At 55.5% G+C, this 26,633-nt stretch overlaps 1 protein-coding gene across 3 annotated transcripts in view; it reads left to right on the plus strand.

Moving 5' to 3' along the window:
• Positions 1–240: 240 nt before the first annotated feature.
• ABCA3 (ATP binding cassette subfamily A member 3) overlaps positions 241–26,633 on the plus strand; it is a 40,760-nt gene continuing 14,367 nt past the window's right edge. Inside the window, exons 1-17 of one of the 3 annotated variants that reach the window (XM_055409243.2) lie at positions 241–443; positions 7,483–7,688; positions 8,642–8,858; positions 9,965–10,035; positions 10,272–10,536; positions 11,481–11,608; positions 12,262–12,427; positions 15,825–16,084; positions 17,311–17,427; positions 17,667–17,787; positions 19,393–19,566; positions 21,591–21,772; positions 23,657–23,800; positions 24,275–24,404; positions 25,056–25,210; positions 25,431–25,586; positions 25,670–25,880. In XM_055409243.2, the coding sequence (XP_055265218.2) occupies positions 9,982–10,035; positions 10,272–10,536; positions 11,481–11,608; positions 12,262–12,427; positions 15,825–16,084; positions 17,311–17,427; positions 17,667–17,787; positions 19,393–19,566; positions 21,591–21,772; positions 23,657–23,800; positions 24,275–24,404; positions 25,056–25,210; positions 25,431–25,586; positions 25,670–25,880 (2,263 nt within the window). In that variant the 5' untranslated portion in view covers positions 241–443; positions 7,483–7,688; positions 8,642–8,858; positions 9,965–9,981. Of the gene's footprint in view, positions 444–6,764; positions 6,962–7,482; positions 7,689–8,641; positions 8,859–9,964; positions 10,036–10,271; positions 10,537–11,480; positions 11,609–12,261; positions 12,428–15,824; positions 16,085–17,310; positions 17,428–17,666; positions 17,788–19,392; positions 19,567–21,590; positions 21,773–23,656; positions 23,801–24,274; positions 24,405–25,055; positions 25,211–25,430; positions 25,587–25,669; positions 25,881–26,633 lie in introns of those variants that run through there. The other 2 variants (XM_055409245.2, XM_055409244.2) reach the window with 2 other exon arrangements.

The raw sequence follows: 26,633 nt of genomic DNA on the forward strand, positions 1-26,633 counted from the left end.
AGTCTTCTCCAACACCACAGTTCAGCTGCCTGGAAATGCACGTGGACCACGCGATTCTCCTTAAGGGTGGACCCCGCACCCAGGCTCCCGCGTCGCGCGGCCCCTGCCGACCGTGTCGCGGACGCGCGGAGCACTGCGCATGCGCGAACACAGCCGGGCAGGCCGGGGCGGGGTGGGGAGGGGCGGGGCTTCTCCGGGGCGGGGCCGACACCCGCAGGGGCGGCCCGCTGCGCATGTGCGAGCCGGCTGGCGCGCCCCCTGCAGGACCCGGAGCGGCCAGGTCCTCAGCCAGACCCTGGTCGCAGGCGCCCCCTCCACGCCGCGGCGGCCCAGAGGCTGTCAGCAGCGATCGCCGCCGCGAGGCAAGAGCGGAGCCGGGAGCCGAGGGCGGGGACCCAGCGAGAGGGCAGCGCCGGCCTCCGTCGCCCGGGCGCTGAGGGTCGGTGAGTGCAGCCAGGACCCGCAGCTCGCGCGCGCTGGCTCGCAGGGCTCTTGGCTTGGGGATCACTTCCCCGCCCGGGACGCCCTCCGCCCCGCCGGCCGTCCTCCTCCCGGGCCGGGCGCCCGGCCGCTCCCGCGAGCCCGCCGCGCCGCCGCCCTGCCTCGGCCTCCGGCGCCTGCCCAGCAGGTGCATCTCCCCGCAATGCCAGGCCGCACTGACTCAGGCTGCCCCTCGGCGAGAGCTCTGGGCGTGTCCCCATCCCCGCAGCAGCTGCTGCCCAAAGCCGCTCCCCTTGGAGAAACTTAACCTTCCCGGAACTAGAACCCCTGCAGAATCCATTGTGCCGAGCCCAGGAGGGTGGACAGACATTTCCTTCCTTAAGAGCCTCTGGCCTTCACCCGGCAGACAGTTTGAGCACTTGCTGCTAAAGCCATGCAGCATCCTGCCTGGGAGCCGAGGCAGGGCCGCCAAGGATGCTGCTGGCTCATCTCTCAGTGCAGAGACTCCCAGTGTGGGTGGGAATGCATTCTGGTATCTGAGTCCGCCCTGCTCTCAAACCCTCCTTCTCATGAGCCTCAGGGTGGGGGTCCAGTGGTCCACTGTTAGTGGTGGGAGTTGTGTGGGGAGCAGAAGGAAGAGGACCTCCTGGTCTAGGTGGAAGGGCCTGCAACAGCCTCGGTACCCATGGTCAGTCTGTATTTGGTATGAATTTGTGTTTACCTAGATATCCTCTCTTTCCTGAAGTAGACAGTAAGCTTCATGAGGGCAGGGGCTGTCTCCTAAAAGAAGGCTTAGGCTGCATGCCTGGTGCATATTTGTCCCTGGAATGAGTGCCCCTCCCCACTTCCTGGGACTTTGACTGATTAAAGACAGTTATTTCTGTTTGCTTGCCCCTCTGCCTCCTGAGCTGTGAGCTCCCTAAAGGCTCAGAATGGCTCTTGTTGGGGCTTGCACTCCTAGAACATAGCCAGCACTTTGGCACATGTCAGGCACTCCAGGAACGCTTGCTGAAGGAGTGGGTGAGACCCTGGAGCAGTGTGGAGACCCAGGCAGGTGAGGAGCAGGTGGAAGAGTTAGGCTCTTTTTCTCCTGAGCAGATGCATCATCTGATTCAAAACACTTTGATGCTGCTTTTTTTTAAGATCAAGGATGTTTTCCTTTAGAAAGTTAAGGTCGTTGGAAAGGGAAAACAGGTAAAAACTGATGCCATGGGAATCCCCTCCACCCTTTTTAACTTCTCAGGGTGTTGTTTTTTTTAATTGAACAGTTGCTTACTACGTTCAACAAACAGGATGACATCATCCCTTCTCTAAGGTTATTGATCACCATTCTGATGAAACAGCATTTTGGAACAAGACAGGGAGTTCACGTTGTTTTATTTAAGTCACTAGCTTTCCACAGTGTATATGCCAGGAAGTCTCATGGGAACCTGTTTTCAGTTAGTCTCAACTGGGAAGGCCCAGGTAAGACTCCCTAATTGGCAGTTTCTTCTCCAGTCCTGCTTCCTGAAACAACAGTAGACTCCTCTGCTCTTGAGTCTTTTGGGGGTGTGGGGGGAGCAGAGCAGTCTAGAACTCTGGGGGGAGTGATAGGCAAGACCCTGTATACAACTGGGGACCTTGGGATAGAGCTAAAGAAATTAGTTATTACCAAGTAACTGACCTCAGACAGAATGAGATAAGTGCCACACCGGACATCCAGAAAAGCTGCTGCAACTGTACAGAGGTGGAGGGATGGCTTTTGACAAGAACAGAAGGTCTTAACCCTGGCTGCAGGTTAGAATTGCCCAAACCCAGGCCCAAACCACAGCCCAGAATCTCTAGAGGTGGGCCTCAGGCATCAGTTTCTCTCTTAAAGCACTCCAGAAAATTCCATCATGCAGCCAAGATGAAGCCCCAAACCAGTCAGCGTTGTCAGTGGTGGCTGCCCAAAGGGGCGAGGATTAGACTGGGAAATAATAGGAAGGATTTCAGAAAGCAGAGGCTGAAATAGTGGATGATACTCCAAGCCGACAAAAATCACAGAAGGCCTATGCCCCACCCCCAGGAAAGTGTTAGGTGATGTCCGTCTCTGTGCTGGGAGACTTGGGCTGTGCCTGTCCCCCTGCCTCACTGAGTCGATCCACCACATTTGGAGAGATCTGGAGTCGACTGGCAGAGAGGCACCGTTGCAGGAGCTAATGAGCTTGCTGCCTTGCTTGTTACAGAAGATCCATGGTTACCTCTCTCTGGGGATGCTCAATTGCCTCGTTACCTCATTTCCTGCACCTCGAGAGGCAGAAGGCTAGTGGGATGGCGAAACGAACTGAGGCTGCAGCCAGGATTAAGAGAGTAGGCAATGGCACAGACTTTGTGGAACTCTCTCCTTGTAGCCTCCTCTGGGCCACACCTTTGGTTTAAAAATATACTCCATCACCTATTGGTGGGAGCTTCAGTGCAAACTCAGAGCCATGTGGTTCTGAGGAGCCCGCCACCACAGATCATGGCACTGAGTGTGAGACTCACCAACTAGGTCTCCATCCGGGCCTCCAGATGACCATGCCCTAGAAGCACGGCCTTGTACCTGGCCTTACAGGGCCCTGGGGCCATGACCACGTCTTCTAGATTTGTTCCCACCTTATCCACAGAAGGGCCAGTTGTGTGAATAAGTTGTCCAGAAGCTCTTTTCCGGGGCACTGCTATATGTAAAAGAACTGGAGCACGCACCACCATATATTTTATTTGTTTATTAGAAAAAATAGCCATGTGGGCACTTCCCCAGTGATTCAGTGGTTATGACTCCACAGGGTCATGAGTTTGATCCCGTGTCAAGGAACTGAGATCCCACATGCTGTGCATGGCAGAACCAAAAAATAAGTAAATAAATAAAATTTTAAACGATAGCCATATGCTACTGTCCTGAATATCATGGACATAGAAACGTGTACAAATACAGATCTATTAAATGGAAGAGAGGCAAAGTGAACATGATTAATATTTTCAATAGTGTGAAATCTGTTGCACAAATATGTGCTGTTCTTAAAAGAGAGCCAGGTGATCAAGTCTACATCCCATTTATGAACTCTTGGCGAGGCCTGAGCCCAGCATCTGCAAATCTGGTTCTGAGTTCTCTGTGTGTCAGTTGGTTTTCTAGCGGTCCACAGTGAACTTCAGGAAGGCACGCAGACTGTGCTATGTGCCCGATACTTTTCAATCCTACCTGCCAGTTGTGCCAGAGCTCTTGATGAATCTGGGCTGGTGAGTGTTCAGGGGCTCTCAGGTGTGGGGTAGACGTTCTGTCTCCCAAAGCTTTTGCTGCTCAGGTGCGAGTATTCACGTGGATGGCACTCTTGCCGCATCTGTGGCAATACTGTTAGGCGCTGGTGTAAACACCCCCAAATGTCTGTGTTCATAAATGCTCTGTTCTCGGCACAGGTTATTTTGAAAAGCTGTAACTCACACATTTTCACCTTTTCCTTGAAGGGATAGATTTGAGCACATTGGCTTAAAACCAGTAAGCTAACTGACAATCTGCTACACTCGTTTGTCACTAAAGAAAAAAGAAAAAGATTTCCAGGTTTGAAACTTCTCATGAAAGAAATGTATATTTCCTTCTTTATCTAAGTGCTCACGATAGACGCCCACCAAATCACTGCAAAGTATCATAAAGCTTTGGCTCTTTAAGGGTCTGCTTAAAGCCACGATATCCCAAAGTGGTAAACTCCAACACACCTGAGAGACATCAAGTAAGCCAGCGGGCGAGGGCCCATTGTCACCCACGTGTCAGAGTGATGACGGAGCTCCTCTTCCATCAAGGAGCCGCAGCCATTGATAGTCCAGCGAGAGTGCCAGGCTGCATCCGTGTATTAAATATTAGTAAAACGAAGTTTGTCCTCATTTCTCAAGTAGACTTTCTCACCATTCCTTTGCTCCAGATTGTCTTTCCCATCGCACTTGAAGACCAGCAATGGGATTCACTGGTGGGAACCATCCTCTATACATATGCCTGCTGTTTTCAGCTGGATTTTTTTATGTTGCTTGTTGGTATTGGGATATTCACCTGCGGAATCCACTGAATTAGATATTTTCACAATTTAAAAGATCATGTACCGGGTAAAAGATTAAGCAAAACAGAGCGCCCTCAAGCGGAATTACAGCACTTCTGGATACCCCTGTACCCGCTTCCTGCCCCCACCCAGGTTCCACCCTAGTGCCCTTCTTGGCAGAGTGTCCCAAGGCCTTGGTTGACTCCCCTTCCTGGTTCAGTCCCTGCCGCTCCTCCTCCGCCACTCAGAGTTACTTTCTGTTCCCCACACACACTTTAATTTCTCCAGAATCATATAATGCCCTCCCCACCCGAAGGAAACTGGTCTCCTGTGTAACCTCCTGCGAGCCTTCCCAGAGCCACACACACAGACACACAGACACACAACCCAATACTGGTCTCCTGTGTAACCTGCGAGCCTTCCCAGAGCCACAGACACATACACACACACACACAACCCAATACTGGTCTCCTGTGTAACCTCCTGCGAGTCTTCCCAGAGCTACACACACACACAACCCAGTACTGGTCTCCTGTGTAACCTCCTGCGAGCCTTCCCAGAGCCACACACACTCACTCACAAACACACACACAGCCACACACTCACACACAGAATCCGGAGCGCCTCCAGAATCTCGTGATGCTTCATTTGGCTTTAGCTGTAGCGATCACAAGTGGCGCATGTGGTAAAGAACCCTCCTGCCAATGCAGGAGACGCAAGAGACATGGGTTCTATCCCTGGGTTGGGAAGATCCCCTGGAGGAGGGCATGGCAACCCGCTTCAATATTCTTGCCTGGAAAATTCCATGGACAGAGGAACCTGGCGGGCTATATATAGTCCATGGGGCCGCAAAAGAGTTGAACACAACTTTTCAGAACACACTCTGAAGCAACTCAGCACGTAGCGATTACAGTCCATGTGAACATTTGCAGACTGTGAACTCCTTGGATTAAGAACACTGAATCTCATTTCTGAGTCCTTAGTACCTGATGTAAGTGCCCACCACACATAAGCACTTGGCAAATGTTTGCTGGATGAGTAAATGCTCTTTTGCTTTGTATATCCTGCACGGCCGCAGTCTCCGCCAGCACACACTTAAGTCCTCTCGTGGCTTCTTCAGTGACTACACACATAGGCTTCAAACCGCTGACTGTTGTGGGCTCCTGTGTCCATCAGGAAACACTTTCCCATCTGAGACAGGTCCTCAGGAAAAGTGCCAAGACCCAGCCAATGTCACCAGCGAGGCCATCTTTCTCTGTTCTGCACCTGTGGTCAAGAGGGCAGAGCCGTGATTGTCTGCTTTCCATGACGGGGGGATCTCATGCTTGGCCTTGCTGAGACCCCTCCCACCCAGCCATGCCTCCCTCCTTGCCTGTGCAGACTTGGCTTCCGTGGAAGGAGAGGTGCCAAGCTTGGGACATATCAGAACATGTGATGAAACACTGTGTGCCTGGCCCCAGGGGCCTGTCCACTTCTTGCTGGCCTTGAGGCCCGCTTGGCAGTGGCCTTTTCCAGAAGTGTTTTGTTGTTGTTTTAGTGGCTAAGTCGTGTCCGACTCTTCATGACTCCGTGGACTAGCCCGCCAGGCTCCTCCATCCATGGGATTTCCCAGGCAAGAATACTCCCCACCATTCTGTTCTGTGTATGGAGAAATAAAAGCTTCTTTTGCTTGGGTGCATAGAAACTGGAGGACATATTCAAGCCCATAGTGAAAAAGTCCCCAAATCAGGAAGGGAGGTGTCGGGACTCAGCACATGCTGGCACACACCCGACACGGTGCTCCCAAACTGGGAGTGTGGTTTTCAGAGGGACCTGGTGCACCCTCGAGAGCATGCTCAGGAGTGAGCAGCCCATGGCTGCACTCACTCTGAACCAGCTCAATTGCTCACCTGAAAAGCAAACACTGAAATAGTCAATGATTTGTGTAATGTTTAATATTTTAACAGTAAGCAAACAAGCCTTTCCGCGGTAGAAAGAACTTTTCCCTTCCTTTGCTGGCTCCGTCCCGGGAGGTGTGAAGTGAGCCCAGTGAGAAGTCCTCAGATGCTCCTGAGGGGATCTGAGGGCAGAGCCTGGAGTGGACCCACCTGGGCTGGTTCTGGATCCCAGCGCCCCCCCTGCCCCCCGCCACTTCTGGGAGACTCTGAGTGCTGAGGCCCCAAGTGTTTTGAGGAACTTCCTTTCCTCATGTATATTTGCTTTCATAACCAGAAAGCTTTCCAGATTTTGTAATTCCGGGAATCTCCTCCTTTAAATTCCTTTTCCACTCAGACAGAGCAGACCGCTGGTATGGCATTCAGGGAGACTTCAGATAGAGCCAGGCCGGTGCAGAGCCATGTGGGGAGACGGAAATATATACTGTGGGATTCCCCTGGTGGTTCAGTGGCTAGGACTCTGCGCTGCCAACACAGGGAGACCAGGTTCGGTACCTAGTCAGGGAGCTAGATGCCACGGCTGAAACTAAAAAAGGTCCCGTGTGCTGCAACTAAGACCCGGTACAGCCAAATATATTAATTAAAGAAGAAATACCTACGGTGTCTGTTATGGGAGTGAGGCTCCAGGGATGTGCTTTCTTTTTGATTTCTAGTGTTAGCTTCTGGGAGAAATATGTTCAGATTTTACAGTGGCGTTCGCTGCTTTTAGGGTACACAGGACTGTAGGGGTTCTGTGGTAAAAACAGACCGGGAGGGTGGGATCCTTCCTGTGTGATCCTGGGACAGTTGCTTCTTCATCTGAGAAAGGAGGAGGGTACCAGAGACAGGGCTGGGTTAGGAAGTTCTGAAGTATAAAAGAATAGAAAAGGAAAGTCTCTCCTGGTTTGTGGTACTAGGAGAGAGAACACAGTGCCTCTCCAGTGTTCTCGGTTTCTGGAAATCCATGTTTCTTTGATAGTCTTTGGTTCTGCTGAAGTAAACCTGCCTGCGATCTCTTTTGCACTTTGATTTTCTAACTCAGTGAGAGGTGTTTTATGATTATTTTTTAATTATACCGTGGTGCCCCCCACATTTGCCCAAAGGTGCCAGAGCGTCATGCCAACGAGCCCCGGGCCCCTCCCGATGTCCCATGAGGCGTCTGCGCTCCCGAGCTCCAAGGTCAGCCCCCTGCACTCCAGAGGCCTGCCAGCCCCACCCCAGAGCCGTCCGTGCGGGGCCACCTCCTCCCAGCCAGACCTCCCGTAGCCCCAGAGGACGGCCTCAGCCAGGAGCCACTGCCGGGACTCAGGTCAGTTCCCCAGCGCCACTGTCCGGGGTTGTTCTCATGGGCAGCTGGACGGGCTGTCTCTCTGCCTTCCCAGCCCCCCTGCGCCTGGAGAGGTGGGATTAAGCCTGGGGACATGTCCTTTCTTGGCCAGACCTTTCCAGAAAAGGAAGTCGTCAAATCCTCTGTCCAGAAGATGTCTTTGAACTGTGACCTTTTCACCCTCCCCTCTTGGTCAAGGAGCAATCGTCTTGGCCACACCAGGCACCCCTCAGCCAGCCGTGTGGATGACCAGCCCCCCTGGAAGCACCCCTTCCCCATCTTAGCCTAAACCAGTTCTTGAAACTGTTCGCAGACCACAGGCCTTCGTGGGTAACGCTACAAAACTACTCTTATCAATGGTCTACGACTTCTCTTAAGACAGGTTTTCCAGCTTGTTAATTCTAAAAGAATTCAGATAACTTACTAAGTTGCTGCTTAATAGCACTTCATACTATTTTAGTTTAATCGCTTCACATTTTAACTGTGTGGTTAATGAAAAGCCGTATTTTAAGTTAATTTGTAAATAACTTCTCGCAGTTGTGTTTTCTATTAATATTTATTGAGTGCCCTGTAAAGCATACATTTTGAGGAGCTACCGTTAGACAGATACGGACAGCCACATTTTATTTTTAAAGCAAGAGTTTAATTTAAAAATGAGCTTTCCTGAAAATGATTTTCAACTAACTGGAGACAGAAGTAAAACTGGCTGTTTCAGAAAACAAACGAGCTCTCGCTCCATGAGCACTGGGTCTGGAGGTGTGTTCTCTGGGCTGTAGTGTTGGAGTGGGTTAACTAGGGAAGGATTTTCCAGCCATTTGTCCGGTCTCCCTCGCATCCTGACCCGCCTGATGGACGGTGTTGGGTCCGTGTAAGTGCGGGGCCGGCTGGTCGCACGCAGGATTCTTTCTGTGCGTCATGGGTGCTTCTCCCCACAGACAGGACCAGGAGCTGTGCAGGGCCCCTCTCCGCTCCAGCTGCGTCCGTGGCGTGGACCGTGACCAGGAGCTCTTGGGTCGCCCTCCTCTGCTGCCCTCACTGCCCACCTTAGGTCCAGCCTCGGCCTTCATGCCTGCGGCGTCTGGAACCACGTGCTTCTAGCCACGGGCATCCTGGGGCCTTCCTGAGCTCCTCCAACCCCCTTCTTCTCTAGAGGTTAGTGTGGCTCTGTGTCTCTGCTTCTCACACTGTAGTCTCAGAAGGTAGATTTCCCTCAATCCAAGGAGAGCTTGATAAGCCTCTGTTCTTGTTTCTGCTGTCACTGTGTTTGGTGATCCATCTCACATCAGATTCTCTCAGCTCCGTGTGCTGGATTTAAATTAGAACATTTGAGGTTGGATGGGGTTGGGGTGGGAGGAGGTTCGAGAGGGAGGGGACACAGGTATACTTACGGCCGATTGACATTTTTGTTCAGGAGAAAGCACCACGACATTGTAAGGCAGTTATCCTACAGTTAAAAAAATATCAACTTTCACAAGTGACTTAGAGTGGATCCTCTCTAGACGAAGTGATCAGTGTGGTCAGGTGGAGGCCCGCAGGCCACTGCTCACAGTTAAAGCAGGAAAAACTGGTCCTTAGGGCTCCAGGCGGGAGAGCACGCGCCCTCCAGCCACCTGTGTGTCCTGCGGGGTCTGCTCCTGGGTCAGGGCCCTCACTGCTCCCCCACAGCCCTCCCCAGTTCTCAGACATCAGCCCACAGCCAGGACTCTGAGCTAACTTTGCTTTTACTGTCCTAGGATGGTGGAGAGTAAAGTGTCAGGGCAGGGATTGCATCAGTCTGAGTTTCAGCCAAGAAACTGCACATTCAGGGACTTCCCTGGTGGTCCGGTGGCTCAGACTCTGTGTTCCCAATGCAGGGGGCCCAGGTTCAATCCCTGGTCAGGAAACTAGATCCCGGATGCCACAACTGAGACCCGGCATATCCACATAAATTAACAAAAAAAAGAAACAGCACATTCATATGAACTGCAGAGAAGGTGCAAATAGCATTCATCACGATTGCTGCTTTGGTGGTCACGGTGCATCTGGTTCCAGAAGAAACTAAGTCAGCTTCCTAACAGGGCGTGTGTTCCTGGAACTCACAGAATAGGACAGGACAGACCTGGCACCCCCTCCTCTGGGAGCTGGTCTGAGTCAGGCTGGGACACAAGCAGGTGCTGAGGGCCTGTGTCTCAGGACCGACTGTCCCCCCACCTCCCACCTTCTGCCAACACCATTCTCATCTCACCGACACCCTGACCCTGTCTTTGGTCCACGACTAGTGGCCCCTCTAGCGAGGATGGCGGTACTCAGGCAGCTGGCGCTACTGCTCTGGAAGAACTATACTCTGCAGGTGGGCCCGGCTCTGTGGGTGCTGGGGGTTAAGGGGCAAGGGGCCTGGTGGGTGGGCATCGGTGGGCGGGGCTGCGGGGGCCCTCCGCCTCCAGCTGAGGGGGAGGTGAGGGGCCTGGTGGGCGGGGCTGCGGGGCCCTCCGCCTCCAGCTGAGGGGGAGGTGAGAGGCCTGGTGGGGGGGCGTCGGTGGGCGGAGCTCTGGTGCCCCCTCACCCCGCGGGCCCCTCTCTCCACAGAAGCGGAAGGTGCTGGTGACCCTCTTGGAGCTCTTTCTGCCACTGCTGTTCTCTGGGATCCTGATCTGGCTCCGCCTGAAGATCCAGTCAGAGAACGTGCCCAATGCCACCCTCTACCCCAGCCAGTCCATCCGAGAGCTGCCCCTGTTCTTCAGCTTCCCTCCGCCAGGGGCCGCCTGGGAGCTGGCCTACATCCCTTCCCAGAGTGAGGCGGTGCGCACGGTGGTGGAGAGCGTGCAGAGGGCGCTGGTGATCAGCCTGCGAGGTGCGGTGTCAGGGGGGGCAGGGGGCCGTAGTGCTGCTAGGCTCAGGCCTCAGGGCAGAACTGGTGGTGCGGGAGCCGGGCAGCGGCCAGGTGGACCCCACCACCCCCATTGTGGCCGCACTACCCGAATCCCTCAGCCGTGTGGAGTCTCAGTGTAACAAGAACCAGGGTCATGAGGGTCACACAAGATGGTTTGCAGTCCCCAGCTGTTCGAGTGGGGCTGGCGTCCATGTACCCCAGTGAAGTTCTTTATCACGAGGGCGAGGCGTGATTCCAGTGCCCAGTGCCAGGGACCTCTCCTGGGATGTGGTTTTCTGAGGGCGGCTATGACACAGGTCAGCAGGAAGCCCGCTGAGGGACATCCCCAGGAAACGTGCAGCCGCCCTCACTAGGACTGGGCTCTGAGAACAGAGAGTATCTCCCCTTTTCTCTTGCCCTTGGTTTGGGCACTGCCCTCCCTTGATCTGTACAGTCCAGTGCAGCCAGGACTTAGAGGAAGGGTTCTGCTTCCTCCCTGGGGAGGAAGAGTCAAACCCTTCACGTGAAACCAGGTCTGGATGAGAGAGATCCCCGAACAGACTATACGTTCACACCCCCTTGGGTTTTTGAAGCCCACCGTTATGGTTCTGAGAGAGAGGCTGACGCGGGCTGCAGAACCCAGGGCAGGGCAGCCGCCCCCAGAGAGGGGCCGGTGACCACTCAGTGCTGCTGCCGGCCCAGCTCCGGTTCTCAGCTTCCAGAAGCCCAGGACCCGCTTAGATGGTGAGATTCTGCCTGGTCTTCACCGAAGCCCATCTCTGCCAGAAACAAAAGCCTCCTCGAGTCTTAGGAGAGGTTTACAAAGCACTAGAGAAACTTGGGAGTTTTAGTCCTTGATCTGAAGATGCAGTTTTTTCAAGCAGAGCAGGCGATTGGGCAACTCCAGGCGCCCCTTCTCCCCATAGCTCGCGGCTTCGCCTCCGAGAAGGACTTCGAGGACTACATCAGATACGACAACCGCTCCGCCAACGTACTGGCCGCCCTGGTGTTTGAGCACACCTTCAACCACAGCCGGGACCCCCTGCCGCTGGCGGTGAGGACCCCAGCCCCAAGGAGCCCAGCTGCTTCTCCAGGAACCAGGCTGCCGGTGGTCACGGCCCCCTTCCCACCCACAGACGCTCTACCTGCCTGGGAACAAATGTGACTGTCCCCTGGATCCAGAAGTTTAGAGGCCTCACCTGCCTGAGGACAGTGGCTGTAGGCTGCCACTGTGGCCCCTCTGTCGCTCTGCTCTGTCAAAGGCCTTACTGATCTCCCTGGACAGAATCAAATAGGACAAGTAGGAAAGCCACAGATACATGGAACTTGGTGCCATGTGGCATTAAAATTTCAGTCACACATTTAAACAAACAAAAAGAAAGGTTTTCTTGTTCCCCCACTGGCATTAAGGCTGGGAAGCTGTCGGACCCCCAGCCTTACGCTGGAGGCCTGCTGGTCAGCGGTGATGTGTCACAGGTGGGGCTCCCATTGGTGACTCAGAGGAGGGTGATGGTGGGTGGTGCAGAGATGCCCCCGGGCTCCCTGTGCCCCAGCAGGACCACTCCGTCCCATCTCCTGAGACCCAGACCTTAGGGGGGGTAGTGCTGAAGTCACAGGAACAAGGGTCCCCCACCCCCCCACACACTGGACGTGGATGTTTGCTCCTCTGGCCAGACCTCTCACAACGCTTGGTTTTCTCTTCTGCAGGTGAAATACCACTTACGCTTCAGTTACACGCGAAGAAACTACATGTGGACTCAGACAGGCTCCTTTTTCCTGAAAGAGACAGAGGGATGGCACACCACTTCCCTTTTTCCACTCTTCCCAAACCCAGGACCCAGAGAGCCCACGTCCCCTGATGGCGGAGAACCTGGTGAGGAGCACTTTCAAGGGGCCTCCTTCCCTCCCCGGGTGCTGGCTGGTGATAGTCACATGGGGGAACCCACTCTGCATTTCTTTGGAGGAAGGTTTTTTTTAATAATCTTGTTTGTTTGTTTACGGCTGTGCTGCGTCTTCGTTGCCGTGTGGTCCTTCCGCTAGTTGCGGCGATCAGGGACTACTCTTCCTTGCAGTGCCCAGGCTTCTCGTTGCGGTGGCTTCTCTTACTGCAGAGCACAGGCTCTAGGCTCATGGGCTTCAGTAGTTGTGTCTTCTGGGCTCTAGAGCACAGGCTCAGTGGTTGTGGTGCCTGGGCTTAGTAGCTCCGTGGCATGTGGGATCTTCCCGCATCAGGGATAGAACCTGTGTCTCCTGCATCAGCAGGTGGATTCTTTACCATTGAGCCACCAGGGAAGCCCTGGAGGAAGATTTTTTTATGAGTATTAGATCTTCTTTGCAGAAGAATGGGAGCTTCCCAGGTGGCACTAGTGGTAAAGAACCCACCTGCCAGTGCAAGTAACAGAAGAGACACGGGTTCCATCCCTGGGTTGGGAAGATCCCCTGGAGGAGGGCACAGCAACCCACTCCAGTATTCTTACCTGGAGAATCCCATGGACAGAGGACCCTGTTGGGCTACAGTCCATGGAGTCACAAAGAGTCAGACAAGACTGAAGTGACTTTGCACACACGCAGTAGAAGGAAGACATCCAGTAAGCCTGGATTCTGAGACCAAAAGAATCTTTAAAGACACCTAAGGCTGTCTGTTTCCAGGCGACGTGGGCTTTCACGTTTGTGTTTTTAAGGAGCTTCAGTTTGCGCAGGGTCTTTAGGGGTTGGTTCCGCATTTCCCTCCTCTCCTGCCCTTCTCTGTGTACGGCTTTATAGGCTTTGTAAGCTCCGTGGCGGAGAAGGCAATGGCAAACCACTCCAGTACTCTTGCCTAGAAAATCCCACGGACAGAGGAGCCTGGTAGGCTGCAGTCCATGGGATCGCTACTAGTTGGCAGCGACTGAGCGACTTCACTTTCACTTTTCACTTTCACGCATTGGAGAAGGAAATGGCAACCCACTCCAGTGTTCTTGCCTGGAGAATCCCAGGGATGGCGGAGCCTGGTGGGCTGCCATCTCTGGGGTCACACAGAGTCGAACACGACTGAAGCGACTTAGCAGCAGCAGCAGCAAGCTCTGTGGTCCTTGTGGAATTGTCTGCGATTTCATTGAGTCAGTGGAGTGTTTGCAGAAGTCAGCTCTCGGCTTGTTGTCCCGTCACGGCGTGTGTTGGTCTGTCCAGTGTAACTCTGGCGCGTAGTTGGCTTGTTTGTCTCCTCTGACCACGGTCCCATCTTAAAACTGAGTTTCTGGGCTCCAAGACTAGGCTTTGCCCTCAGACCAACATGTTCAGGCAGCATCCTGGGTGTTCCAAAGAATGTAGAATTCCTAGGTCTGTAAGAGGCAGAACTTGTTAGAGGGTCTTGTGAAGAGACCCCAGGAATGTCCCCAGACAGAGCCCAGGGCTGCAGGAGGCGGCCAGCCTCTGGAGATGCATTTCAGAGGCCAGGGCCCTGTCACCAGGCTAACGTTTCAGGGAAAAAGTTTAAATCTGAAAGTGGAGCCAGGACAAGCAAGGCAAGGTGAAGTGTATAAGGCCCCACAGTGGAGCCCCAGGCAGGTCCCCGAGTGGGGAGGAGAAACCATGTCAGCTGCTATACCCACTGCCTATGGCCAGTGGCAGAAAACCCTGGCCATGGTGACCCAGGGCAGCGCTGTCCCTCCTGTTTGTGGGGACAGTTTCCTAAGCTTGGAAGCAATAGAGGAAGCAGTTCCCCAAGGAAAAGCGTGACAGATTTCACTGTGTACAAACTTGAAATTTGCTTAAAAAAAAATAAAAGGAAAAGATAGAACAATGATTTTAAAACAAGAGACTGGGAAAACATTGCAGCAAATGATGAAGGGTGAATGTTTCCTGTGTCATAAAGGACTCTTTAGTCCAAATCAGCTTTAAAAACCCACGAAGACCCTGAGAGGCGTGGAAAGAACGTGAACCTGGCACATAGCACCACCCACCCCACCCCTGCCATGAATTAGGCCAGGGTTGTCCCCAAGCCCACCCCCAAGTGTCCATGCCTTAGACCCCTGATCCCTGATAAAGACACAGCCCCCGGAATAGCCTGAAAGAAGGAGAAAATCCAGATACACAAAGACGTTTCCCACAACATTATTTACAATCATTAAAATTTCAGCTGTGGGGCTGTGATTGATCACAGAGGGTAGCTACTCGTCGCTGTTGAGCAACCACAGAGGTTGTGGTGGTGAAGACCCTGTGGCAGCATGCACGGCCTCGTGGGGGAACCACATGTGAACAGGAGGCAGGCAGGGTGTTTCCTGGGGGAGGTGGCGTCCAGCCAGACAGACGCTGGCTTTTAAGCCAGGAGACCAGGGTCCATCTTGGCTGTGGCCCCTCCTGCTGTGCGGGGGTTCCACACCTGGGCTTCGGTGGCCCTGTGTATCCCATGAGGACAGTGTTACCTATTCTGCAGGGTCTTCCTGAAGATGAGAACTAAACTGCCACCCCGCACAGCGAGGGGTACCATTCACTGGGTGCCTGCTGTTATCGCAGCCATGAAACCACTTACTCTTAAGGGAGATGGCAGATGTGATGGCCTTGTGCGGGGGGTGGGCATAGAATTGCTTTTCTGTTTTCTAGAGGCAGCTGACAGTTCGGTGTCGGAGGACATTAGGTGTTCCAAACATCACTCACTATTTTAGGGACAAGGGTGCCCACACCACCCAGGCCTGCACCCCATGTCCCCTGGGGCTCGGACCTCAGGGACCCAGGCCACCCTTCTGAGGCTGTGCCTGTACTTCCGTAGGCTCAGCCCCTAGCAGGCCTTGCTCTGGACTAGAATATGTATCCTCCCTCTCTTTTACACTGTAAAAGTTTTATCACGGATGCCTGTGAGGAGTCAAACAGGGCCGGCAGAGAGGGATCACGGAGCGCACAGAGGTGTGTAGTGCTGGCCTCTGGCCTGTGGATCCTGCCTCCCTGTGAGATGGGAATGAACATTGCTGACCAGCTGGTCTCAAGGGAGCAAGACTATTGTCGATTATCTCAGTAGGTCCTTAAAAGCAGGCAAGGGAGGCAGAAGAGAGACAGAGAAAGACGTGATGACACGGGGGCTGGTCAGAGAGATGCCGCCTGGCTGGCTGGGAAGGTCGAGGGAGGGCTCAGGAACCAGAGAGGAGTGAGGAGCCCCTGCGAACGGCAGGCCTGCAGGAGACCTCAGCCCGTCACCAGCTCAGTGCCCACAGCTCTCCAAGCGCCCGCACCGGGATGTGACGTCCCCCGTGCGTGTCGCCCCCACGAGCCAGAACGCCCTCTGCCCCCGCACACAGGTTACATCCGCGAGGGCTTCCTGGCCGTGCAGCATGCGGTGGACAGGGCCATCATGCATTACCACGCCAATGCCTCCGCGCACCAGCTGTTCGAGAAGCTCACGGTGATCGCCAAGCGGTTCCCTTACCCACCTTTCATCTCCGACCCCTTTCTGGTCGCCATCCAGTACCAGCTTCCACTGTTGCTCATGCTGAGCTTCACCTACACCTCCCTCAGCATCATCCGGGCCATCGTGCAGGAGAAGGAGAAGAAGCTGAAGGTAACCCTTCTGTGTCTGCCTGGAGGGACCCAGGGTTTAGGTTTTGTGCAGCCACAGGCGGTCCTGTCCCGAGTCCTGCTGTCTGGCCTGGGCAGCTGCTGGGCACTGAGGTCACCAGGGCAGCTGGATGTGGGGCTGATGCCCACGAGGTTCAGCCCATCTTGGGCTTCTCTGAAATCAAGCCTGGTTCACCCAAATTTTTACCACCCTGATAAAGCACTGTAGTTCATATGCTGTACACCAAAGACTTAACCTCCCAAGAAAGAATCTGCCTGCAGTATAGGAGACCTGGGTTCGATCCCTGGGTTGGAAAGATCCCCTGGAGAAGGGTAGGCTACCCAATCCCGTGTTATTGGGCTTCCCTGGTGGCTCAGAAGGTAAAGAATCTGCCTGCAATGCAGGAGACCTGGCTTCAGTCCCTGGGTCGGGAAGATCCCCTGGAGGAGGGCATGGCTACCCACTCCAGTATACTGGCCTGGAGAATCCGCATGGACAGAGGAGCCTGGCGGGCTAGAGTCCATGGGGTTGCAAAGAGTCAGACATGACTAAGCGACTCAGCACAGCATAGCACTCCCTTTAGCAATGTCTGCAGTGCCAGTGGAAGGGCATTTAGAGTATTCTCAGCAGTGCCAACTCTGTGATTATTGGAGCTTTTAAACTGCTGCAAACGAAGGGCTCAGGGAACTCATGAAGTGGGTCCTGTTCTTTTGGCGCCTAAATAACTTTTAAGAAAACGGTGCAATGTTGAAGCAGTCAGCTGTGGAAGAGGACACAGTTCAGGAGAAGGTGTTTGCGTGTATACACACCCCCAGATAACAGATGGACCCAGCATGACCAAATGCTGAATGATCACTGAGCCCAAGGGGTGGGAGTGGGGGTGGCCACTGTTCCAATCGTCCCATTTTTCAGGCCGTTTGAAATTGTGAGTAGAAAGCTGGGAAATCAGCCTTGCTTGGTTGCCAGCCCAGGAAAGATGCTTCATCGGCTCTGGTCCCACCTCCCCCAGAGCAGCGCGGTCTGTGCAGATAGATGGGCCCACTGGGCACCTGCGGCGGGCAGGGCTGAGGAGCAGGATTTTTCATCTTAGTTAGTTTCAGTCAAATCAGCCCTGTGTGACCGCGGGCACGGCTGTATGGGCCAGGGCAGACGTGGCGTGGCGTGAAGGGGGCGTGCTGGGGCCCGGGGAGGCAGCGTGGATCGAGTGCAGCAGCGCCATGTGCCCCCAGGAGTACATGCGTATGATGGGGCTCAGCAGCTGGCTGCTCTGGACCGCGTGGTTCCTCCTCTTCTTCCTCCTCCTCCTCGTCGCCATCTCCTTCATGACCCTACTCTTCTGCGTCAAGGTGAGCGCGGCCCCGGAAGGGAGACTGACGTGAAAAGCAAGGCGTCCAGGGTGGTGGTGGTGGACAGAGACGGCCGTGGCACCCCCAGGGAGACCCCCAAGACTGCCCTGGTGGGAGGGAGCGCTGTGTGGTGCCTCCTCCTGTCCGCCCCAGCTCCGATGGTGGAGACTGCCCCCCCAGAGGGCATGGAGGTGGCCCTGTGGCCCTGTGCCTCGCCACCACCTGCCCCTGACGCGCAGGTGAAGAAGGACGTGGCGGTGCTCGCACACAGCGACCCCGTGCTGGTCCTGGTCTTCCTGGCCTGCTTTGCCGTCTCCTCCATCTCCTTCAGCTTCATGGTCAGCACCTTCTTCAGCAAAGGTGAGTTGTCCTGTCTTAGGGGATCCCCAGCTCAGAAGACGGTGGTGTTTCTCCCGAGACGAGTGAGGCTCAGGGGTCCGAGGGCATCTGAGCAGAAACAACCCAGGGGCCGACGTTTTCTTTACTCTGCGCGTCCTCCGCATTCAGCTGTCTAAGCGCTGGCGTACATCCTTGAACAGTTCTTTCAGTGAAACTCGGCAAGGGGTTAATCCTCCTTGACTTTCTGTGTCCCAAGAGGACTCTGTTTTGCCCTCACTTCCGAAGCCTGTTTTAGCTGGAGCATAAGCGTCTCCTTGGCACTTTGATAACATTAGCTTGTGGCCACGGGGCTTCCCTTATTGCTGGGAAGAAGGCTGCTGACGGTCTAGGTCTGGTTTTTCTGTGTGGGTATTTGGATCTGAGGATCTCAGACCTTCATTTCAGTTCATCATCCGTCAGACTGTACCCTGTTATTCCCCCATCTCTCCTATTAAACCTGACTCGGAGCCTCTCAGTTTGCCCTTCATGTCGTGTAACTTCCTTTTTTTATTATTGTGATAAAATACATATAAATTTACCACCTTAACCAATTTTGTTTATTGGTTTGTTTTTGGTTGCACTGGGTTTTTCACTGCTCCACAAGGGCTTTCTCTAGTTGTAAGCAGGCTTCTCCTTGTGGTGGCTTCTCTTGTGGCTCGCAGGCTCCAGAGCTCAGGCTCAGTTGCTGTGGTGGACAGGGTTAGTTATCCCGAGGCATGTGGGGTCTTCCTGAGCCAGGGGTCGATCCTGCGTCCCCTGCATTGGCAGGCAGATTCGTAACCACTGGACTACCAGGGGAGCCCCTGATGTCCTCAACAGATCTTTAGAGCATAAAGAAGTCTTAAGGCCGGAGCCTGTGGGGGTCACTGCATGGACTAAAGCCCCCTGTCTCCCCACCCAGCGCCCGTGGACACTCACCTCTTTCAGGTCTTTCCCATGTGTCACCTTCCCATCCAGGCCTCCCTTGGCCACCTGGTTACAGTCGCAGAGCCAACTCAGGGTGCATCTTGTCCCGGGTCGTTGGTTTGCTGCCCCTCGCAGGCTGTGCCCACCCAGCATCCCTGCCTTGCTGGCTTTCTTATCCACCAGCTGTGTACGCGCCAGTCCTAAGCTCCCCCAGTTCCACCAGCTATGTACGCACTGGTCCTAAGCTCCCCAAATGGAGGGCTTTGCCTCTCTGGTGCCTGGACCAGGACCTGGCACTGAGTGGGTCCAACGAGCCTCTGTGGGCCGAATGAGTGAACGAGACAGGGGAGGGCTGGGTGCGCGGTGGGCGGTCAGGGCTCAGTGTTGGTCACGTCAGGTGAAGGAAGCTGGAGGCGGGTCTGTCGGAGAGGGTGGAGCAGTCACAGTGGGGTCCCTGGGATGGGGCAGACACATGCCGCCCCCGGTCGAGTGGTGTTCCCTGCGGCATAGGCACCCCGACAAGGGAAGAGGCTGTGGACTGAGTGGGGGCCCCCCAGCACTGAACCTCGGTCCCCAGCCAATATCAGGCTGGGATTGGGCGGCTCACCTGAGGGACGGGTCCTTGGTGCCCCGGGGGAGCCCGGGGTGCTCACGCCCGTCCTGCCCTCTCTCCATCCACAGCCAACATGGCAGCGGCCATTGGTGGCTTCCTCTACTTCTTCTCCTACATCCCCTACTTCTTCGTCGCTCCTCGGTACAACTGGCTGACGCTGAGCCAGAAGCTCTTCTCCTGCCTCCTGTCCAATGTCGCCATGGCAATGGGAGCCCAGCTCATAGGGAAATTTGAAGCCAAAGGTGAGTAGTCTCCCTTTTCACAGCTGCCCTGAGAGGGTCTGCGCAGAGGGCCCTCCAGCCCCGAGACACTTGCTCCAGTCATGTCAGCGCAGCTCCACGAGCCGAGCACCCGGAAGGCAGGTCCTCAAGACAGGGAGAAGGGGCCGGAGCCCAAGGGAGACCAGTCAGAGATACGTGGCGGACTGGACAGAGAGTCAGGGTGTCCACCGTGACATCGGCCACTCCCGTCCCTGCTCTGAGCTCCCCACAAAGCCCTGCCTGGGACCAGCTGTCACTGCCGGAAGACACTGGACGTGAGAGTCTGCATCTGCTGGTGGTGGGGCTCAGGCTGGTCACCTCTGAGTCTCCACCTGCCTCATGGGTTTAGGGTTCCTAGGCCTGGGGTCTCAGTCTGTGGGCTCGATAGCTCCCAGCTCTCGGTAAAGCGGTGGAATTAGCATCTCCCCTCCCCCTGTTTCCCTGATACCTCCTGCAGGGATTGGCAGTGAAGACAGGGGACCTGAGAGAGGAGCAGGGGACACACTGGGACATGGCTTTCTTGGGTTTTGTGACATTTCCTAACTGATAAAATGTCATGTGTTAGTCGCTCAGTCGTGTCTGACTCTGCGACCCCATGGACTGTAGCCTGCCAGGCTCCTCTGTCCATGGAATTCTCTAGGCAAGAATACTGGAGCAGGTTTCCATTTCCTTCTCCAGGGGACCTTCCTGACCTAGGGATTGAACCCTGGCCTCCTGCATTGCAGGCAGAATCTTTACACTGTATGCCACTAGGCTTAGGTGTAAAATATCATGGCACTGAAATAAACACTGCTGGGCTGATGCTGGCCTGGGGGCTCCTGTTTTTGCTCAGATATCACTTGACGATGGAGTCAAGGCTCCTCTGAAGGGTTGAAAGTGTGCCTGGTTTTATCCTTCACCCCACACCTGCTGGGAAATCTCCAGTGGCAGAGCACTCACCTCTCAGGAGAAGGCCCTGATCATTCTGATCACTCAGACCCTCTCACAGAAGGGCTTTAAGAGGCACGTGGACCCAGACACGGCCCACCTTCCCACTTCCTCGGCTCTAAGCAGAAGCAGGAGGGGCAGGAAGGGTTTCTGCGTGGCCGGTATTGTGCTGGCATCCGTCCTGGGAGACCTGGCGTTGCTCTACTTGCAGGAGGGGAAATACAACCCCGCTTCTCAGCCCCACCCCACTCAGATGTTCTCTTTCAGGCGCAAAGGCTGCGTTTCTTCCGGGCCTCAATTCCTGCTTCTCATGGCTTCCTGGCTGTGGCCTAAGGAAGGAGGGCATGGGTGTCCACGAGAACCTTCAGTGTGGCTTTATCCTCCAGTAGAATTTTTTTCTTCAGCTGACACTGGGACTTTTAAATATATGTGTCTGTCTGTGTTCAGCAGTGTGTGATAAACTGTGGATTTTTTTTTTTAACGCACAGTACCTTCCAGGCTTCAGGTGCTTTTTAAAATAGACATTTACAAAGAGAAGTCAAACTAGATGGCACTGTTTTTAAAATTCTATACTGAATTTTCGTAAAACAGACAAATTTGTAGTTGTTTGGAAGTTAACAGAGCACAAGGCTAGAGACCAGTCATTTCCCCCAGGGGCCCTGGGGTCAGCCACACGGAAACCCCCAGGCATCCTTTGGATGGTGATGCTGCAAACCAGTGAGAAGACAGAACCCCACGAGCGCCACTAAACAGAGCTTTCTGCGCACTGACATGTTTCCCTCTCTGAAAAGACCTGAATTAAACACACCCCATCCGCGTATGTGTGCATGTGTCCGTGTGTCTGTGTACAGGTGTGTTGTGTAGATGGACACATGTTTGCACATGTATATGTCACAAATCAAACGTGAGCCCCTCTCATCAGTTCACGAGCTTTGCTGGTTCTGTGACACCAATCTGGTGACCTGCTCTGGTCTGAAAGGCCAGGGGAGAGCTGTCGGGTTTTCTGGGAGCGGAGGGGCCGCCACGCTGACTCTGCCCTGCGGGTCCACGTCAGGCCCATCTCCTGGCCTGTCTTCCAGGCACAGGCATCCAGTGGCGAGACCTCCTGAGTCCTGTCAATGTGGACGACGACTTCACCTTCGGGCAGGTGCTGGGCATGCTGCTGCTGGACTCCGTCCTCTATGGGCTGGTGACCTGGTATGTGGAGGCCGTCCTCCCGGGCCAGTTTGGCGTGCCCCAGCCCTGGTACTTCTTCATCCTGGTGAGTTCTGATGGCCACCTGCATGCCCCAAGCCCTTCCATCCCCTGACCTACAATGCCCAGGTCCGAGAGGAGGAGCTGGCACTGGCCGGTTGGCCACAGGGCCTGCACGCAGCCCCACACAAGCCACCTTCCTCAGAAAATGTCTGGTTGGGTTTTCTGCACACGAAGTAACAGAGCTTCTTGCAAAACTGATCATGTTGAGGAGTGAACAGCACAATCCCACCGCCCAGGGAGGAACACCACTGACTCTGGGTGTAGTTCAGATGGTTTCCTGTGCCTGTGTGGCACGCATGTATATTATCTGACATCTATACGTTTGTTCTTAGAAAAGGGGATGATATAGAAATGCTTGAAACCTGCTCTTTTTTTCTAGGTACCTTTTATAAAGTCTTAGTTGCTCAGTCGTGTCCAACTCTTTGTGACCCCATGGACTTTAGCCCCCCCAGGCTCCTCTGTCCATGGGATTCTCCAGGCCTGAATACTGGACTGGGCAGCCATTCCCTTCTCCAGGGGATCTTCCCAACCCAGGGATCAAACCCGGGTCTCCTGCAATGCAGGTGGATTCTTTACCATCTGAGCCATCAGGGAAGCCCAGTGTACATCTTAGGTATTTTAAGTACATATACATATGGGTATATTTACAAATACACTATTAGATTTTATCTGTGCATATTTATAATTTTTAAACATATTTGTAAATATATTTCTGTTTAAACGTGCATTTTTCTCAACCAGCTTCACTTTTTAACGACTACACAGTATTCATGCGTGCACCACTGAATTGTTAACAGATTCCCTGTTGATTAGCTAGGTTAGCCAGGAGCCACTTCATTGGTTTTCTTTGGTTCAACTGACATTTATCAAGTGTCCATTCACTTTTTCGTTGTTCAGTCGCTCAGTCGCGTCCGGCTCTATGTGACCCCATAGACTGCAGCATGCCAGGCTTCCCTGTCCTTCACTGTCTCCTAGAGTTTGCCCAAGTTTATGTCCATTGAATCAGTGATGCTATCCAACCATCTATCCTCTGCCGCCGTCTTCTCCTTTTGCCTTCAGTCTTTCCCAGCATCAGGGTCCACTCATTATTTCAAGTCTAAGATGGTCCTGATTCATAGAGGCACCGTCACTTTGTCACCAAGAAAGAAAAATACTAGCCATTGTCTGTGTGGCGGTTTCTGTAATTTGTAAGACACATTCTTTTTTTTTTTTTTGTAAGACACATTCTGATTTCAAAGTCACTTAAAATGGGAGACAGGTGTCCCCTGAAACCAATGGAATGTGACACATTGGAACCGCCCCATTGGCTGTCGGGTACACGGGGAGCGGGGCTGGAGCTGTGGGTGACGTGTTCTCCCCCAGCAGGGCTTCCCCTGGGGGGCTTCTTCCAGGGCCCTGTGCTCACCTCTCCTGTGACCCTGCCCATACCACTGTGCCAACCGTGTGCCACTCTCGAGTGGCCCCTCTGCTGCGGGAGCCAGACCGTGGGAGGGAGGCTGGCCCGCGGGCGTCTCTTGCTTGTTTCACGAGCACCTGGGAGAGGGTGCAGCCGGGCCGCCCCACATCGCCCTGGGCAGGACCGTTTGTGACCTGGCTCTGTATTCGGTTTCTTGGTCTGCTTTCCCTCCTATCACCTCTGAGCTCTGTGCACAGTGAGCCCTTGTGGCGGAACAGGGAACAGGCTTAGCATTCCCAGAGCAGTGGACGTGGAGCTGCGTGGGGTCTCCATCAGAGCCCAGGACTCAGTGCGTTCTCTGCAGCAGCACCTCGCGGGGGAGGCCTGGGGCTGGCAAGCTCGCAGCTCCAGCGTGTTGGTCAGTGGTTGCTCTGTTTGTGGCAAAAATAAACTGAGCTGGCATGAGTGGGCCGATCGAGATTTTTGTCCCAGCCCTCGTACTGGTGCGGACGCCCGAGGACGGCGCTCGGGAAAGAGGAGGAGGATGACGACCCTGAGAAGGTGCTCAGGACCGAGTACTTTGAAGCTGAGCCCGAGGACCTGGTGGCCGGGATCAAGATCAAGCACGTGTCCAAGGTGCCACGCCTGTGGGGACTAGACCGCGGCATCACGGGGCCGGGACCATCCTCTGGGCCTCCCTTCTCCTGGGTTCCTGGGGCTGCCCTCTGACCGGCCACCCCGGCTCTACCCCGGGGCCCAGTGTGGAGGCTCAGGATCAAGTCAGGACCCGCTGTTGCCCCCCTTAACTTCTGACCAGCTCGGCAGTGGATGCTCTCTGGGCTCACTGTATGCAATGCCTGGGTCTTCCAGACCTTCTAGTCCTGCCGAGACTCTGAGATGCCGGGTGCTGGGGGCCTGGGGAGGAGCGGGTGGGGAGCAGCAGGAAGGAAGGGGCCTTTCATCGGTACTCCGGCCTCGTGGTGCACTGGGCGTCATCTCCTCCCAACACCCTCAGGTGGACAGGGATTCCTGGGGAGTAGGACGGAGGGCCTCTGCAGTGAGGGCCCGGGGGGCTCCTGATGCCCAGGGCCGCCCCTGCTTCTCCCGCAGGTGTTCAGAGTGGGGAACAAGGGCAAGGTGGCTGTCAGAGACCTGAACCTGAACCTGTACGAGGGCCAGATCACCGTCCTGCTGGGCCACAACGGCGCGGGGAAGACCACCACCCTCTCCATGCTCACAGGTGAGGGCCCAGCCTCCACACCCCCTCCCCACCCCTGACCACCCAGCCACGTGCCCTCAGGTGGCTGTCCTGTCTGTACTGAGAGCTGCGGAGCCGCGGGGGCCCTGGGACAGGGCGGGAGCCCCTCAGGCCACGGGGAAGGGCTCCACCAACACTGACGGGGGTCCCGCGCCCACTCTCCTAAAAGTTGTCCTGGACACGCCGGCCCAGCTCTAGTGGTCGCCGTGTCCTCCCTGAGTGCAGGCTCGAGTTGGGACCTGGGCTCCGAGGGTGTGGGGGACATGCCACTTCATCCCTAACAAGCCGAGGTGGCTGGGATCAATATCAAGCACTTGTCCAAGGTGCCACTCCTGTGGGGACCGGGCCACAGGGTCAGGAGGTTACGGGGCAGTGACCATCCTCCGGGCCTTACTTCTCCTGGGTTCCTGGAATTGCCCTCTGACCCGCTCCCCCAGGTACCAGCCACCCCATCTCTGCCCGAGGGCTCAGGGTCACGTCAGCACCCGGGGCTGATGACCCTCCTCTGTCTCTGGAGGCCTACTCAGTGGGGCAGGGCACTCACCATGCAAACCAGGGAGGCTTAGCCCTCCTCCTGCTCCTGGAGGGTGTTTGCACTAACCTCAGGCCCTGGGGTCATCTGCTCGACCCTAGGTCTCTTCCCCCCGACCAGTGGACGAGCGTACATCAGCGGGTACGAAGTCTCCCAGGACATGAATCAGATCCGGAAGAGCTTGGGCCTGTGCCCACAGCACGACGTCTTGTTTGACAACCTGACCGTCGCCGAGCACCTGTACTTCTATGCTCAGGTGAGCCGGAGGGGGATGGTTCGCGGGCTGCCGCGGTGGTCCCATCACCCACGAGGCAGCCTCGGGAGCACTTAGCCTCCCAGCAAACTGAACCTGCTCCAGGGAGCCGTCAGTAGACTGTGGGGTGGGGGTGGTCAGGGCGTGAGGTCCAGCACGGGGAGGCACAGCACCAAGGCCAGTGCTGCCTGGACGGGCCGGATCTCCGCCCCCACCGTTTCAGCTGAAAGGCTTGCCGCGTCAGAAGTGCCCTGAGGAGGTCAAACGCATGCTGAACGTGCTCGGGCTGGAGGAGAAGCGGGACTCCCGGAGCAGGTTTCTGAGCGGCGGGATGCGGCGCAAGCTCTCCATCGGTATCGCCCTCATCGCGGGCTCCAAGGTAGGCCCGGGGGGCCTGCGGCGCGGCCTGCAGCCCGGGCCGGGGCTCTGCCGTCCTCACGAGGCTGCCCCTCCGCCCTCCAGGTGCTGATGCTGGACGAGCCCACCTCGGGCGTGGACGCCATCTCTAGGAGGGCCATCTGGGACCTTCTGCAGCAGCACAAGCGTGACCGCACCATCCTGCTGACCACCCACTTCATGGACGAGGCCGATCTGCTGGGGGACCGCATCGCCATCATGGCCAAGGGGGAGCTGCAGTGCTGCGGGTCGTCGCTGTTCCTCAAGGAGAAATACGGTGAGCGGGGCCGGCGGGCAGCCGAGAGTCCATTCTGCACGGGGTCCACGTGGGTGGTCCAGGTGCGGGACAAAGTGTCCACTGGTCACGTTCCCCGAAGGCCCCTGAGGTCAGGCGGGGAGCGGCCTTCTCTCGACGGCCTGTCTGCTCCCTGAGGGTGGAGACCCGAGGCCCCGGCGGAGGGGCTGTGAGAATGAGGAGCAGAAGAGCGGAAAGTCTAAATTTGGAGCATTCTTTGGCCTTGACTGGTAGACTAGCAGTCAATGCCGGGCCTGCCAAAAGCAGAGGTGCCATTGGAGGAGCCAAGTTTGCTCTCCAGCATCACAGCTCCCAAACAGGCGGGGAGCCCACGGCACTGCCCAGGGAGGGTGGGCAGGGGGTGCCATCAGCCCCTTCTTTGCTATGTGAGTGTAGCTTCCCTTCTGGAGGACTGCTCACCATCCAACGTGGTCCTGGCAGGCCAGGTCTGCTCCATGTCCCACCGGCAGAAGGACCAAAGGCAGAAAAGCAGCGCCCCTCCCCAGACACCCCAGGAATTGCACCCTGAACTCCCATGGCTTCCCCTGGCCAACGCACCGCCCCGCAAGTGGCAGGCAACCCTGAGTGGTCACCATCAGGCTGGGGGGAGGCTGGAGAGGACAGCCTTTGTCCTGAGGCTCTGTCACCAGAAAGCAGGGCAGCGCAATCTCGGGGCAGCATGGGCCCAGCCTCTGCCACCTGCAGTCTGCAGTCTAGCTCTGCTCCACCACCGTG

Source organism: Moschus berezovskii, chromosome 27 (assembly GCF_049115385.1).
Source record: "Moschus berezovskii isolate FMDL1 chromosome 27, NW_MosBer_1.0, whole genome shotgun sequence".
NCBI classification, from domain to species: domain Eukaryota; kingdom Metazoa; phylum Chordata; class Mammalia; order Artiodactyla; family Moschidae; genus Moschus; species Moschus berezovskii.